We start from the raw sequence: 17,055 nt of genomic DNA, 5'->3' as shown, positions 1-17,055 counted from the left end.
ATACATACGCGTAGCATAATTATGCACATAGATAAAAACACAAACACATGAACAGAAAGGTTACCGGCACCGTCGGCACTAACTTGTTTTAAGCACTATTCATTTCAAAAATATCTTTCAAAGTATTAAATATTTTTTAATATGATTTCACTATCTTCACCAAAAAGAATTCATTATCAGTACCTTTGGGTGTTTCAAAAATATTTATTGTTGGGGATGGCGCGAATCCTAAGAAAAGTATTAGAAGTCTAAGGTTCCATGATGGAACTTGACGTGATAATGATCTCCAAGAGATATCTTGTGAAGATAGTGACAACAACAACACCAATAATAATATTTAATGATAATAATAACATAGCATTGCAAGGGCTTAACTTAATTTAGAAGCGTCTAGTTCCCCATAAACCATGAAATTTGGGTTCCTCTTATGAACGCCAGATATCTTCTTATTTTTTAAACAAAATTTCAAATAAAAAGACTCAATCTCAGATAGCTTTGCGAATCCCCCTACTGCACCAACTATACGCCAAAACCGGTAAGAAGGCATAATGATCAAGCTTCTGTTGTAACTTTATTTTATCTCTGGCTCTCTTTACCTGCGCATACCATTGTCCTATTTGTGCGCACGCCAGAGAATGAGCGCTTGTTAAAACGCGCAGAGTTAAGCAAGGCGCATTTGCCCAAGGGAGCAATCTTATTGGTTGAAATGTCTTAGATGCTACTTCTAACAATATTTCCTATTGGATATGATTATTGCGATGGGCGTGGTTATCATGACTTACAACACCGTTAAAACAGTTTTCAGAATACCGATTTACAACTATTTTAGCGGTGTTATAACTCACAGACTTACAACACAAGTTACAACACAAGTTACAACAGAGATAAAACGGTGTTCAGAATACCACCCCAGAGCATATTGAACGAATCGCATAGACCAACGTATTAATTCCCCATAGGCTACCGTTGTTACTTGCCGTTCAAGATCACACCATATTCAATTCTGTCTCGTTTATCGCGCGAGCGCTTGCTGAATGCGCAAACGCTTGCTACTAGTGCGCGTCATTTTGTTATATTTTTCACAAGCGCGCAAACATCTTGCTAGTTGTTTGTTTCATACGCAGTTTTAGGGGCTTCCCCTTTTCAGCGCTGGGATGGGACAGTGCTGCCGAGTCAACTTCAAAGACGAGTAGAAGCCGGGGGTGGTATTCTGAACACTGTTTTATCTCTGTTGTAACTTCTGTTGTAACTACTGTTGTAAGTCCGTGAGTTACAACACCGCTAAAACAGTTGTTAATCGGTATTCTGAAAACTGTTTTAGCGGTGTTGTAAGTCATGAAAGCCACGCCCATCGCAATAATCATATCCAATAGGAAATATTGTTAGAAGTAGCATCTAAGACATTTCAACCAATAAGATTGCTCCCTTGGGCAAATGCGCCTTGCTTAACTCTGCGCGTTTTAACAAGCGCTCATTCTCTGGCGTGCGCACAAATAGGACAATGGTATGCGCAGGTAAAGAGAGCCAGAGATAAAATAAAGTTACAACAGAAGCTTGATCATTATGTCTTCTTACCGGTTTTGACGTATAGTTGGTGCAGTAGGGGATTCGCAAAGCTATCTCAGATTGAGTCTTTTTATTTGAGATGTTGTTGAAAAAATAAAAAGATATCTGGCGTTCATAAGAGGAACCCAAATTTCATGGTTTATGGGGAACTAGACGCTTCTAAATTAAGTTAAGCCCTTGCAATGCCATGTTATTATTATCATTATTATTATTGTTGTTGTTGTTGTCACTATCTTCACAAGATATCTCTTGGCGATCATTATCACGTAAAGTTCCATCATGGAACCTTAGACTTCTAATACTTTTCTCAGGATTCGCGCCATCCCCAGCAATAAATATTTTTGAAACACCCAAAGGTACTGATAATGAATTCTTATTGGTGAAGATAGTGAAATCATATTAAAAAATATTTTATATTTCGAAAGATATTTTTGAAATGAATAGTGCTTAAAACAAGTTACTGCCGACAGTGCCGGTAACCTTTCTGTTCATGTGTTTGTGTTTTTATTACATGTGCATAATTATGCTACGCGTATGTACTTGCAATGTTACCGTTACCAAATTTTGTATTGTGGAATGAGTTAACATTTTGTCAAACTGCTATATCATTTGCCTTTCTGTACTTACATTGTTTTTATTTTTTGTGTATCTTTTTTATTTTGAACTCGCATACCACAATATTGAGTTGATGAATAATCTCACCATCTAACATAAGCTAAAACGAAAGTTACAACGGGGTTATAACACCTTCCACCCTGTTTTATCTCAGAAGCATAAATTTGCACGGGGCATGACTTACAACAGAAGATAAAACAGTTTTCAGAATACCGTGTAATCTAATGGGTGTTCAGGTTTGCGCCCACTGTTACGCGCGTGCGCATACCCTAAGACAATAGTGAGGTTCACACCTAAGTCCCTTTACCTTAAGGTTTTCTAAACCTCGAGGTTTTGTAAACCACGAGGCACTAAACTACAAGTTAGCGTAGATGTAGACGCATGTAGTTTAGAAAACCACGACAAAACCTTAAGGCGAAGACACCACGACAACACCACAAGATTTCTTAGGGTGTTGTCGTGGTTTAAGCGCGTAGTTTAAGCGCGCTGTGGCAGCGCGCTTAAACTATGACAGATGTGAACGGAGTTTTGTTAACCACGACGCTCAGTTTTTTCCACAATAGTGCGCAACCCTATGGGCAAACTAGGCGCCCTTTATTTTCTATCGTAGTTATGTTTACCTCGAGGTTTTGCTAACTGCATGTAGGTGTGAACGGCATCGAAGTTTTGTCGTGGTTAGGGGAACGCATTTTTGCGCTCGTAGTTAGTATAACTACAAGTTTTTGGATAGGTGTAGACATGGCTAATGGTATGCGCAGGCAAAGAGTGCGCAAGATAAAACACTAGTTACAACACAAGTTACAACAGAAGTTACAACAGAGATAAAACGGTGTTCAGAATACCGATTTGTTACAACAGACTTACAACAGAGATAAAACGGTCTCAGAATACCACCCCGGGTAATTTTGTGCAGTTCATGGTTGCTCTACTTGATTGTATAGATGATATTATACAACGTCCAAGTAGATCCTTGTAATTTGATTGGAGGATTGTTGGTGACGTGATATTCAATAAGTACTCCATTCAACGCGCCGTGCAATTTTGGTTCTATTTTTGCGTGCAACTTGGTTCGATTTTTTCGTTCTATTCCACGGTTCGAGAAATTGTACGCAACCTACGGTACTGCGTGTACTGTGCGTTGCATATTGAGGATCGCATGCAGCTAGCGCAGTGTACCTGTGCGGTACATGCATGCGCGTACGTAGGCCTACGTGTAGTGCTAGTGTAAGTGACCTGTATCTACACTGATTGCACAAGCCAGAAAGAGAATCGCAGTGGATCCACATGTAAGTATGGCTATATTTTTCATACATATGTTGTAAGCCGGCTCAATGATGACGCTGACAGTCTCCAGTTGGCGTTGCATAGATTTTATTTGGAAACCAAAACAGCCCCTATAAAGGGTAAACAAACATAAATAATTGTCAAACTTTACAATTATTTATAACAGTGACTATTTCACAAATGAAATGATTTCAACCAGTCTCTCACTTTGCAATAAATATAAATTTCATATATCATTAGCTCAATATTTTGATTTCATACAATAATTCACGTTTAACAGCAATTCCAGTTTGACTTAGTAAAGAAGTAGTAGTAGAAGAAGCAAAAGGAGAAGGAGAAAAAGAAGAAGAATCATAATAATATTATATCGAAAGGGTTTTACTCACCAGTCTGTCGATATAATGATTATGTTACCAGTAAACTCCGGGTTCCCGCAGCTATCGTGTACGTAGTGCTTGTATCACAAAATATGTACCGAGACGCTCACAAGAAGTATATACATCTAAAATGTCTCTGAAATAAAAATGAATTGAATCTGCGTCTCTGTGACCTTGTGTATTCTCATTAAAAATAAAAGTTGCGTTGTGCCCATGCCAACGACGCCAACCGCACACAGCTGCGTCATTGGCATGGTCACAACGCGCCCTAACGCACTGACGCAACAATAGCCCATTGTCCCGTTTACCACAAACTTCCCCGCGATTATATAACACAACCCATGTGTTATATAATCTCGATCACGTCATATCATTTTCATATCATACATAATAATACATAACAAAAAAAAATTCCCCGCTCTTAATGTCAAGTCATTAGAGCAATTCCATAGAGAGCAGAACAGTGAATGATTACAAAAATAATATATTCCAGAAAAGTGTGTGTTCCCCGCTTTTCCGGCCAAATATATACAAACGAGGGAATACAACAAAATTCAGCTTATAAGAAGTCTGCCAAAAGCTGCAACTTTGGAACCTCTTACAAATTAATAGTATTTAAATCATTAACACTTAACACTCATATTTGGATACTTTGTACAAAAGTGAGGTCAAATTTGTCAGAATAAACAAAACACACGCAAGTGCCATATAAGTTCCGTGCCAAAAAAAAATAATACATCAATATATTACAATTTTCTTCAGTTCGACTTACAATGTAAAGCTCAGTCATTCTACATTGTCAGTTATATACAGATTCTCCGAGAAAATGATGCATAAAAGCCCAGAATGACGTCAACCATGCCTTAACAGAACAACATAACATGTTCTGCGTCGTATATAAAACCATGTATCAATGTCTATGTGAGTAATTCGAATTTATATCGAAACACAATATACAGAGTCTAATATACATGCCTATCATAAATAATTTCATGAAAACTATTGTATAGTGGCAACCACAGCTATGTTTACATCTATGTGTCTTATACATCAAACTTCGGCATATTATACACACATAGTATAATATCTGCAAACAAAAATGATAAAGTATACATCGACGGCAGTGAGACTGCAATCCAAATCCGAAATTCCAAGTTATGAATAATACATTCATGTATATTGATGATATATTATATTCATATAACCACCACCTTCCCCGCTATTTTCATTACACGACTCGTGTAATGTAAAAATCTCATAACTGAAATTTAACTCCGATGACTGCTAACTTAGAAAATAAAATATACAGTCATAAAATATAGCCCACAATAACCAACAAAAATGATAATGTGGACATACAGCCACTTCATTCATAACATAGCTATATACACGAATTCATTGTGTGATCTCCTTATGAAGGCTGCACTGATCTGGGGAGATGGAATGGGTTTCTGTGTTTACCCTTGGTGGATCTATTTGATCTGCGCAAGGGAATAGTTTGATCATTTCCATTTTGGGTTATCCAGTACCATAGGTCATGAGTGTCAGAAGTATCATCACTACTTCCCTCTCCACAAGCTTCTACAGTGACATCTCCCTCGTATGTTGACATTGCTTCATTCTCTTCAATTTGGGGTAGTCCTTCTCTTGGATCCTCAATGAGTAATTTTCTGTTCACCCATTTTGTAGGTCCACCAAGTAAGGGTCGAATAGCGTACACGTCTTGGTGTGCATTAACGTCCATTACTATGAAAGGAGATCGATGGAATTTGTCTTCCAATTTATGTCGGCCATCAAAGGCGCATCGTTTGAGTAATACTCTGGAACCGACTGTCAGTGATTTACTGATTGTTTGGACATTATTCCTCTCTTTCTGCCTTTGTTGTGATTGTTCGATGTGCTTCTTTGCACACTCGTGAGCACATTTCAGAGCTTTAGCCTGCTGAGCTACGAAGTCTTCATCCCAAGTAAGTTCTACATTAGACAGGAGTTGGTCCAGGGGGGTGTATGGTTCTCTACCAAAGAGGAGCTTGTATGGCGACATCCCAGTAACTCGATGCGGTGTACTGTTGTACAGAAACACTATGTTACTGATGAGTTCAGGCCATTTTCTTCGATCGGAAGGAGCAAGAGACCTAATCATGGTACACAATGTTCGGTTGAACCGTTCTGTCTGTCCGTTTCCTTCAGGATGATATGGGGATGTTCGTGACTTTTCAATGTTGTACAGATGACACAGCTCTCGAATCAAAGAACTTTCAAAGTTCTTTCCTTGGTCGGAATGTATTCGGAGAGGAACGCCATAGTGCACGAACCATGTTTCATGAAGTACACGAGCTACCACTGGTGCTGTCTGATTCCTGCAAGGTACCGCCTGGGCGTATTTCGTGAAGGCATCTGTCATAACAAGTACATCTTCATAGCCCCCTTTACCTCGGTCTAGTTTCAGGAAATCAATGGCAAGTAGTTCCATTGGTTGGAAAGCAATGAGATGTCTCCTGGGAGTGTGAACCGCTGGGGTTGGTGTTTTCGTCACCGCACATGAGAAACACTTCTTTACATATGCTTTCACATCTTGCTGTAATGCAGGCCAGAAGCATCTTGTCTTGAGTATACCTGTGGTTCGATTGACTCCTTGATGTCCCCACTGGTCATGTGCATGTTCCAACATCTTCGAACGCAGACACTTTGGGATAAGTAGCTGTCTGTAAGGACCTGTATCTTGATCTGTCACTTGACGATACAGTACTCCTTGGTGTGCAGTTAGCTTGTGGAACTGTTTCAACCATCCCTTTACTTCTGTGGATGGGGATGGTATTGCGTCACCTGGTTTCCAACCAGTCTCCCAGCATTTCCAAACAATTCCAAGGCACTCATCCTCTCTCTGCATAGTAGCTAACTGTTCATGTGTGTATGAGGGAAACACGGCCGAAGGAGTTGAGGGGGGTTCGATTGGTGCATCATCTAGGCCATTGATCTGGAGTTCAGCGGGAAGGATGCTACAATTCACTACAGCTCCTATAGATGCTTTGACCTCATCGTCATTCGCTGGACATCGACTTAATGCATCTGCACAGGTGTTGAGTCGACCTGGTTTGTACTGAATCCGGATATTGAATGGTGCTAATTGTGCTACCCATCTCTGTTCAGTTGCTCCAAGTTGTGCGGTCTGTAAGTGTACCAAGGGATTGTTATCAGTCAAGACTGTGCACTTAGCGTATTGAAGATATCCTTTGAACTTTTCTGTCACTGCCCACTTCAGTGCTAGGAGTTCAATCTTGAAGCTTGAAAAGTCAGGATACCTCCGTTCTGCACCGCGTAAACCTCTGCTAGCGTATGCGACTGGATGCAACTTTCCATCCTCGTCGGATTGTAAGAGGCATGCTCCGAGTCCTTTGAGTGACGCATCCACTTCTACAAAGAACTCCTTGTCGAACTTTGGGTACACAAGTACAGGTGGGGAAGACAACGCGTCTTTCAGGGCTTGAAAGGAACGTTCGGCTTCATCTGTCCATTGGAAAGTGGTAGCCAGCGGTGCCTCACCAAGGTCAGGAGCTTGCCTTTTGTTGATTTTACGTCGAGATGTCTGTTTCCCCACACACTGATGAAGTGGTGCTGCTATCTCTGCAAAACGAGGTACAAATCGCCTGTAATATGAAGCAAGTCCTAGAAATGAACTAAGCTCGTTACTTGACTTTGGTGTTGGCCAACTCTTGACACGTGCGATTTTGTCAGGATTAGCTGCTATGCCGTCAGCACTCACTATGTGGCCAAGGTGTTCAACTTCTGACTGGAGCAACTTGCACTTCTTTCCCTTCAGCTTGAGCCCGTGTTTGATCAAACGCTGGAATACTTCATTCAGTGTGGCAACATGTTCTTCTAGTGTCTTGGAGAACACCAAAACATCATCCAAATACAAGATTAATCGTTGTAGATTCATGTCACCAAATATCTGTTCCATGACGCGTTGGAATGTTCCTGGACTGTTGCACAATCCTTGTGGGAGGCGTAGAAACTCGTAGAGTCCCCACGGGACACGGAAAGCTGTGAAAGGGATTGACTCTTCTTTCATTGCCAGCTGGAAGTAACCATGTGATAAGTCCATGGATGTGAAATACTTGGCTCCTGACATGGCTTCCAGACTCTCTTCAATCTTGGGGAGGGGAAATGAGTCCTTGATCGTGATGGCATTCAGTTGTCTATAGTCAATACATAATCTGAGTGCTCCTGTTTTCTTCCGAACTAGCACGACCGGGCTAGCATATGGACTGGCTGATGGGCGAATTATTTTCCTGTCCAGTAGATCTTGTAAGAGGGTTTTTACCTCTTCCATCTGGTGAGGATGTATTCTCCTATATGGCAGTCTGATATTCTTACCATCAGTTACCTTGATTTCATGCGGTATCAGATCGCAGTATCCCAAGTCATAGTCATCAGAAGAAAAAGCTTCTCTATTGTTATGCAACATTTCCGCCACCATACATGCTTCATCATATTTCAATGAATCTAGACAGACTCCATCTGGCAAATCTATAGTCGAACCATCAGCAAATGCAAACTTCCCCGCATGGCTTTCCTTTCCCTCACCAGGTGTAGGTGGCAATTTTTTGTCTCTTCCATGTTCAAAGACAACTTCTTCTGAAGTATCACGTGATTCCATGTCATTTTCCACAAAGACTTCGGATACATTTACTTCAATAGTCTCATCGTTTGAACGAGTGATTACCTCTTCTTTTGCATCAAGTTCTATGGCGGTTGACAGGATGGTATGTGGCTCAAGTATTACCTCATTTTCCTCATTGTTAACTACCAGTATGTCCATTGGTAGTTTTCCCGATACACATCCTTCGACAGTCTGTAGAGATGGATGCTTACAGTGTTCCGAAGATCCCACCAACCACAATTTATCCGGTTCAACTTCCGAGTTACTACGAAGACAGCATCGCAGGGTCCTAATTGACATGGGAGGAATAACCTCTAGTGTTTCTCCAGTAACAACATCCATCCTTTTTGTTCCATTTTGAGTCCCTCTTTTATTCTTCTGTGGCATCATCAGGCTCTGAATGGTTATGCTCAAATCGTCATCTCTGTCTTCTTTACCAAGAAGTACTCGAAGAGCGTTACATCCTAATAGAATAGGGTAATCTTCCTGTCTTGTTCCGGTTATGATCTGTTGATCTACAACGAGAAATCCAACCATGGCTTTATGTTCTCCAACTTTCACCGGGGCCTTGACGTATCCTTCAACTGGAATTCCACGTCCTTCCACGCCAACAATCTTAACGGAGGACTCTAACTTTCCAATTGGTCCTAACGTCTCCAGCCTCGACTGATAGATCTGCATTGGAATAAGGGAAGCCTCTGCGCCTGTGTCCAGTATGCAACCAATACTTACATCACCTATCTCCGCCACTGTCCTTGGACTTGGAGATATCAACAATTCTTGTAAAGTATTGGGCCTGTGTTCATCTTGGCGACTCAAATCAATGTTCCCTGTATCAACATGTACATTGTTCATATTTGCCATGGGCCTTGCGTCAGCACTCTCTGTCGTTTTGCCCGCAACGACAGAGAAATCTAGTTTCCCGAAGTATATCTCGCACCCGGAGCAGAAGACCCTGATTCTGACTGATTTGCCATTTCAGGACACGAACTCTTGTAGTGGCCAGTCTGTTTACACTTATAACAGACCACCTCAGACAATGGTTTGCGTCTTGGTCTGTTTGACTTCAAGCCTTGTACCATAGAGCGGAGTCCCGACATTTCATCTCTCATGTGGGTAACTTCTTGGATAAGATGTCGTTGCTGGTCTAACACGTCAGACAACTTTGGAAGCGATGAAACGGCACATTCCTCGACGACTGTCTCTCTTACACGAACTCGTCTGGCTTCCGGTTCCTGTCTTTCTTGGAAAAGGAGCAGAGCCTCTCTTCTCATGTCATCGAAGGTCGCTCTCTCGTTCGCAAGGTATATTCGACGGAGTTCTCGCCTCACCCACACCTCTTTTGCTCCTTGAACGAATTGTTCACAGAGAGATTTATCTCTCAGCTGTTTGAGCGCAACTGATTCTTCCTGCGTTACCGCTGCGTTCTCCATCCTCGAGTACAGCTTCTTGAGTGCGCGACTGAAATCTGCCAACGTTTCCGCTTCCTGTTGTGTACGACTATGAAAGATAGTACTGAGGGAGTGTGAGCTTTCCTGATGGCCGAAACACAACCGCAGAGCCTCTTTCATCTCCTTGATTTTCCCTTTTGCGCTTTCCGGCAGACATGCGATCTCCTCTTTTGCCGCGCCAGTCAAATGATCGACGAATACTTTCGCTTTCTCCCCTTCACTTAAGCCCAAACCACTCGTTGCGTCATCAAATTCCTCTAGCCATTCATTGAGAGAGATATCACCGTTTCTTTGTGAGTTCCCCTTGAATTTTGCCAAACGACCAGGTGGCAGAATACCCCCGAAACCCATGGCTCTCTTAAAAACTCGAGCCATCATCTCCACATTAGCAGAACTAGTGTCACCTTCGCCTTGACTCATGATTTCTACTTGTTATAGAGAACACACAACTGCAGTGCTATGGATATACGTTATTCACAAAAATATACCAGAACGTGCCTTGGCAACCATAAATATATGATAAGCAGTACGGTACATTGACACTAAATCAAAAACAGCCGAAATGATCTAAAATATTACACGTACTTAAATACTGGCAGTATCATACGATGGCGTAATCAAAATAAATAGTCGACAAAGTCCACGGCACAGTTCTTACTTCCGTACACGTCGATTCTCATGCAGTCATTCAGATCAGTCAATCAGTCGACTCGGCGAAGAAGTAGCCTTGACTTCTGACTCCTCGGAACGTAATCTCCCGTCAGACTCGAGGCTGTCATCCCTCAGGGTTCCTCGGCTCCTCAACTAGATGAAGTGGATCACTCCGTCAGGCTGTCATCAGATCCCACTCCTGACACCATTTGTTGTAAGCCGGCTCAATGATGACGCTGACAGTCTCCAGTTGGCGTTGCATAGATTTTATTTGGAAACCAAAACAGCCCCTATAAAGGGTAAACAAACATAAATAATTGTCAAACTTTACAATTATTTATAACAGTGACTATTTCACAAATGAAATGATTTCAACCAGTCTCTCACTTTGCAATAAATATAAATTTCATATATCATTAGCTCAATATTTTGATTTCATACAATAATTCACGTTTAACAGCAATTCCAGTTTGACTTAGTAAAGAAGTAGTAGTAGAAGAAGCAAAAGGAGAAGGAGAAAAAGAAGAAGAATCATAATAATATTATATCGAAAGGGTTTTACTCACCAGTCTGTCGATATAATGATTATGTTACCAGTAAACTCCGGGTTCCCGCAGCTATCGTGTACGTAGTGCTTGTATCACAAAATATGTACCGAGACGCTCACAAGAAGTATATACATCTAAAATGTCTCTGAAATAAAAATGAATTGAATCTGCGTCTCTGTGACCTTGTGTATTCTCATTAAAAATAAAAGTTGCGTTGTGCCCATGCCAACGACGCCAACCGCACACAGCTGCGTCATTGGCATGGTCACAACGCGCCCTAACGCACTGACGCAACAATAGCCCATTGTCCCGTTTACCACACATATATAGACTTCTAGACCTACTTAGACCAAAAAGATCTACTTGGACGTTGTATAAATCAAATAGTGTATGGTCTTTACTCGTGCAATGGAACAAGATTTCGCACTCGGTGAAAGATGAGGCGCACTATTCAACTCGGCTTCGCCTCGTTGAATAGAGCGCCTCTATCTTTCACCTCGTGCGAAATCTCGTACCATTGCACTCGTGACCATTCACTATTTGTATAATAATTATATTGGATGGCCTTGATTCATGGAATACCAGGGAATATTGCACTCGTTAGAGTCAATATTGCACTCATCTTCAATTCGTGCAATATTGGCCCTAACTTGTGCAATATTCCCTGGTATCCCATTCATAGCCATCCAATATAATATGAATATTATACGAATAATTTATGAGTTGTGAGTGCATAGGGCACGAATATCGCACGAGGCGCGAGATAAGCCACTGGTCTATTCAACAAGGCGCGTAGCGCCGCGTTGAATAGACCAGTGGCGAATCTCGCGCCGAGTGCGGTATTACGTACCCCAATGCACGAACAAAATCATATTGTTCGTTTTATACAACACCTTGTCCACAATCACAGTACTAAATTAGTGACCGGAAACTCAGGAAGGCCCAAAAATTAATGTAACAATTAGGCCGAGAATTGTAAACCACCCTGTGTACTGCTTTCAAGCACTCGTCATGATTCGACCACACAGTCACAGGAATCACAAACTCCGCAGGGTCTATACCCATTCTACGCTAACGTTAGATCGAGTTAGGCCTGACTGTTAAGCCTACCTGAGATGTCGGTAGATCTAGTAGTAGGTCTAGACTTTCTCTATTTCCGAAAATGATTTTGTATAAAAACACAGAAAGATAATCAAATTACGGTTTCTCAACTTGAAATGAAGTCTTGATTTTGGGATCACTGTGGTCCACGTAGCAGATCAGAGTCAAAACTAAAAACACAGCAGTAGGTAGGCCGCAATACATGCAACTAGCTAGGTAAAGTAGCTGCGCGTACACGTTAACGTTGCAGTACTCCGCCGCGACTGGTCTGTTTACCGGCAGCGCATCGCAGCGCAGCCGGCCAGCACGTACAATGTAGTTTGCTGGCGCTTTGCTGCTGTGAGCCACAGAACTCTGTGAGCGGCCATGCATTAGTAGCCCCCCACGAAGCCGTGCTATAGTACCTTCGAGCCGTGCAATAGGCCCATGCCAGGGGCCTATTGTATGGCTGTCACTCTCAATGAGTTTGGTAGGTATTTTCTATTGAATGTCATGTGACATGTTCTTGGCCAATCACAATTCGACATCATTCTGAGGTGTTGTATAACACATACTGAGTAGCTAGCTGCGCGTGAAAGTGCGCGCTAATCTTGTACAAAACAAATGGACAGCGCGCGGTCCTCAAGCATATTACGCACATCACCTGAGACTACTCAAAAGGGGGATTCACATGTGCACCAGTTAGCGGGATACAAATCTCGAGATTTGCATCGCGATCGGTATCTCGAGTTTTTTGCACGTGTGGACAGAAAAACCCCGATAATTAACGATAAGCATGCTAATCCCAAGAAATCTTGCGCCAGTTCATCAATTAGCGGGATAATTGGCCCCGCGCTGGTATGTGTGAACGGTCGGGATTAGAATCTTGAGTTTTTATATCCCATCATGCAATGCGCACATCACAACAGCGAGGCCTCTGCGAAGGACAAAGGGAAGTGCGCGCAGGCAGTGATAGAGAAGGGCGCGGTGTGACCCAGTTTGCAGGCTTTGCTGTTATCTCTATCGGCAATTAGCGGGATAATTCGGTGCGCGTGGACGCTCGCAAAATCAGCGGGATACCGATCGCGATCGCTAACCCGCTAATTTGGTACGTGTGGACGCTCGCAAAAAAATTCGAGATATGGATCGCGATCGTCATCCCACTATTTTGTACGTGTGGACCCGGCTTATGACGCTTGATAAACGACAGCAGCAGCAACAACAACTAACAAAGACAACGCGTCTCAGGTGATGTGTGTCTTTGCCTGAGACGCGCTGTCTTTGAAGATGTTACGTCATGTGGCTCCTACAGTATCTTATGATGTGTACGTATTTGTATGCGCGCATAATCAGCTCGCAAGACGTAAGTCAACATGGCTGACAGCCGGCGACTTCAACATCATTCACGAGAGGAAATCAGCGAGAAGAAGGTTAGCACTTGCACTAAAAGATAAAATCGTTACCCCCTGCTTGTTCTTACGAAATACGGGAAATATCTACGGTCTGAAGCCATATTCCATTCGGCCTCCGGCCTCATGGAATATGGCACCAGACCGTATTTCATGAACAAGCAGGGGGTAACTAATATTATTTGCATCATCAGCAAAAATATGCATAAAACTATGCAAATCATGTAATATTCCAGGATCTGGAAAAGTGTAAGTAATCATACAATGATATGTGACCCTGCACCACAAAACAAACAAAAAGTCGCCAGACAAAAGAGCATATCCTGAAAGAGCAGACTTTTATGTATACCTCAAGTCAAGTGGACTCTCCTAACCTATCTAAATATTGGAAAGAGAACACACACTCAGGAAAAGTGTGAACTGAGAAAAGAGGCTCTGAAGTACAGTGTCTATTCAAGCGCTTAATCTTTACCAAGCTGTGCTGGCTGTGCAATGAATGGGACGAAAAACAGGATGTAAACTACTGGAGTAACAACAATGAACGGCATGTCATATTAAATTGATATTGATCATGCCTTATTAACACATTCTGTCCTTAATTAATGCCAACTTTCAAAGCAGTAGCGCTATCCTTTCAAAAGTTATAGGACTTGAAAGTGAGGAGTGTGTACAAGGTTTTTAAGAAATGAAAATGGGACTGTAAAGACACCATCACTACTCTGCCAAATACTGGTCCAGAAAAAACGCTAAAAAGTACACTTTCCTGTCCGTTTTATGATCCCACATTTTAGCATAATGTAGAAAAAGACTTGCTCTTTCAGAAAATATGAAAAAGTCAACATCGGCTTGGTTGACCCATTTCACCTATTTTCATTCCTCACACAAAATCAGTGTGTGGAAAATTAGATTACAAATCACATGCTGCCAAAATAATGGCTTTTTATTGTAAAGCACCCGCATTTCGCACATGAAAATTACTTGAGCAACAATTTCCCAATGTACACTACAAGACATGCACATGCATTTTTCTTGATTTGATAGAATTACTATCTTCTGCGCATGTACTTTTTGGATTTCTCAAAGCGTCGTCTTGATTTTATCCATGCTAACTGTCGGCGGTCATGATGAGATCAAAGCAGGAAAGCATGTTCAAAATGCTTTTATGCTACTTTTGACAGAAACAGGTGCCTAAATTAATCAACGAGTGGTGAACGTCCATGTGTATTAGGTCCATGTGAATATGAAAGAAAACGCGAAAAGCTTTAATACAGATAGAAAAAAGATAGTTATTATTCACGTGGTAATAATTGTAAACAGCTAAGAATTAAACCACTAAAACGCTATACATAATGAAGAGGAAGATGGAGATCTGTTCATGATAATGATCATTTCAATATAAATTTTGGCCATCTTTATTATAATTGTCATCACAGTCATGATTAAGTAGAAGATAAGCTTTGAAAGAATGTCATGTAGTGATGACAAAATAGGCAATTCAGTTTATCTTTTGTTCTTTGCAGCACACAATTCGCTGATCCCCAACTCACCATAGTCTCTGCACACTCCGCAGCTGTACCTGCAAATGGACAGCATGTAGCGCGGATTGGTATGGCATTCTCCAATACCCGTCCAGTAAGAGCATGTATCGTGTTCGTCTATACATTCTAAAGGAACACGGGGAAACAAATAAGTTAAGACAACTGGACTGTTAGGGAGACTAATTGTGACCGTGCACCACAAAATGAACATAAAGTCGCACACACTGATTTTGCGTCAGGACTGAAAATAAGTGATATGGGTCAACCTATAGCCGATCTTGACTTTTTCATATTTTCTGAAAGAGCAGGTCATCTCTTACATTATGCTAAAATTTTGTATCATAAAACGGGCGGGAAAGTGTGTTTTTAGCAGTCTATCTCAAACACTTTTTGTAGAATAGTGTGATTAGGTGTGTCTTTAGAGTCCCTTTCTCATTTCTGAAAAACCTTGTGCACACTCTTCACTTTCAACGTAATACCTTTTGAAAGAATAATGCTACTGCTTTGAAAGTTGGCATCAATTATGGACAGGATGTGTTAATGAGAAATGCTTAATTTCAATTTAATCTGATAACCTCTTCACTGTTGTTACTCCGGTGGTTTACTTCCTGTTTTTTGTCCCATTCATCGCACAGCCAGCACGGTTTGGTAAAGATTAAGCGCTTGAATAGACACTGTACTTCAGAGCCTTTTTTTCTCAGTTCACACTTTTCCTGAGTTTGTGCTTTCTTTCGAATATTTAGATAGGTTAGGAGAGTCCACTTGATTTGAGTTATACACCATTTTAAAGCTTGAAGTCTGCTCTTTCAGAATATGGTCTTAACTAAAAATTCATGTCTGGCGACTTTTTGTTTGTTTTGTGGTGCAGGGTGACAATTGGAAGGCGAAAAGGCAATCGAAGAGAAATACAGAGTGGGAGAGAGATGAAGAGAGTACAAATAAATTCTTGCGAAGTTTTGTGAGATAGTTGCGTACAAGTAATCAAAACAAGGCTCCTCTATTTCTAAAACAAGAGACCCGGAGGTCTCGCGCTCACCTGAGTATCGCAAGTTCACTTTCCACGCATTCTGGCAGACTCTTACCTGAGAACATTGGAAACTTGTGGTGGGGTAGCTTTGAGAGCTGGGGGCATGGTGCACTTTGATTTTGCCCCGGGTATTTGTTATCGTGGTTATTGCCCCGGGTATTTTTGCCTTTCATTTTTCCTTAATTCTTTATTTTGGTCCTAAGTCCACTCAAGGTCACAGGGGTCACAGGTGATTCGGTCACGTTGGCATGGCAACCTCCAAAGGACGACGGCATACGTTGCATCCGTGCTCCTCATCTGTATCTTACACTCTGTTCAGAATTTGGGACCTACGTTTAACAAGCTCGGTTTTAAGTAGGTTCCATCAGTATTTCTTTAGCCTTATACATAAAGCCAAACGTGCGATGATTGACCGCTATGTTTTAAATGTTTACATTAAGTTAATGTGCATCCAAGCCGGATATTATGATATACTATATTTTTATTATATTTCATGTACATTCCTTCATTGAAAAATATGAAAATGAATTGAATTGAATCTGCATATTCCATCACACAGGTAAAAATGCCTGCAAGGTACACTGTATGTTATAGAATATTGGACTATGCAATTTTGAAAAAAAAAAGACTTAAAGCCCTATCACTTTTGATTCCATAGAGAACAATATTATTGAACACTGCATGCCTCCCCCCGATTTTTTTTTTTTTTTTGGGGGGGGGGGGGGTGGGGCACTGTAATGAACAAACGTGGAACTACAGTCAATGTACAAACACAAAGTAACTTTGCTCTATCAAGTCTGGCTCTAGAGAAGATGGTAAATATTCCTTAAAGGACAAGTCCACCAT

General features: G+C 41.4%; 1 protein-coding gene across 1 annotated transcript in view; it reads right to left on the bottom strand.

Moving 5' to 3' along the window:
* LOC139712598 (uncharacterized) overlaps nt 1–17,055 on the bottom strand; it is a 100,820-nt gene that overhangs the window by 2,768 nt on the left and 80,997 nt on the right. The window contains exon 14 of the mRNA XM_071624407.1: nt 15,192–15,308. Within this exon, the coding sequence (XP_071480508.1) occupies nt 15,192–15,308 (117 nt within the window). The remainder of the gene's footprint in view (nt 1–15,191; nt 15,309–17,055) is intronic.

Source organism: Diadema antillarum, unplaced genomic scaffold (assembly GCF_040938485.1).
Source record: "Diadema antillarum isolate AM-2024a unplaced genomic scaffold, OU_Dant_1.0 seq00001825_RagTag, whole genome shotgun sequence".
NCBI lineage: Eukaryota > Metazoa > Echinodermata > Echinoidea > Diadematoida > Diadematidae > Diadema > Diadema antillarum.
The sequence above is the reverse complement of the archived record's forward strand: the minus strand, read 5'-3'. Positions and strand labels throughout refer to the sequence as shown.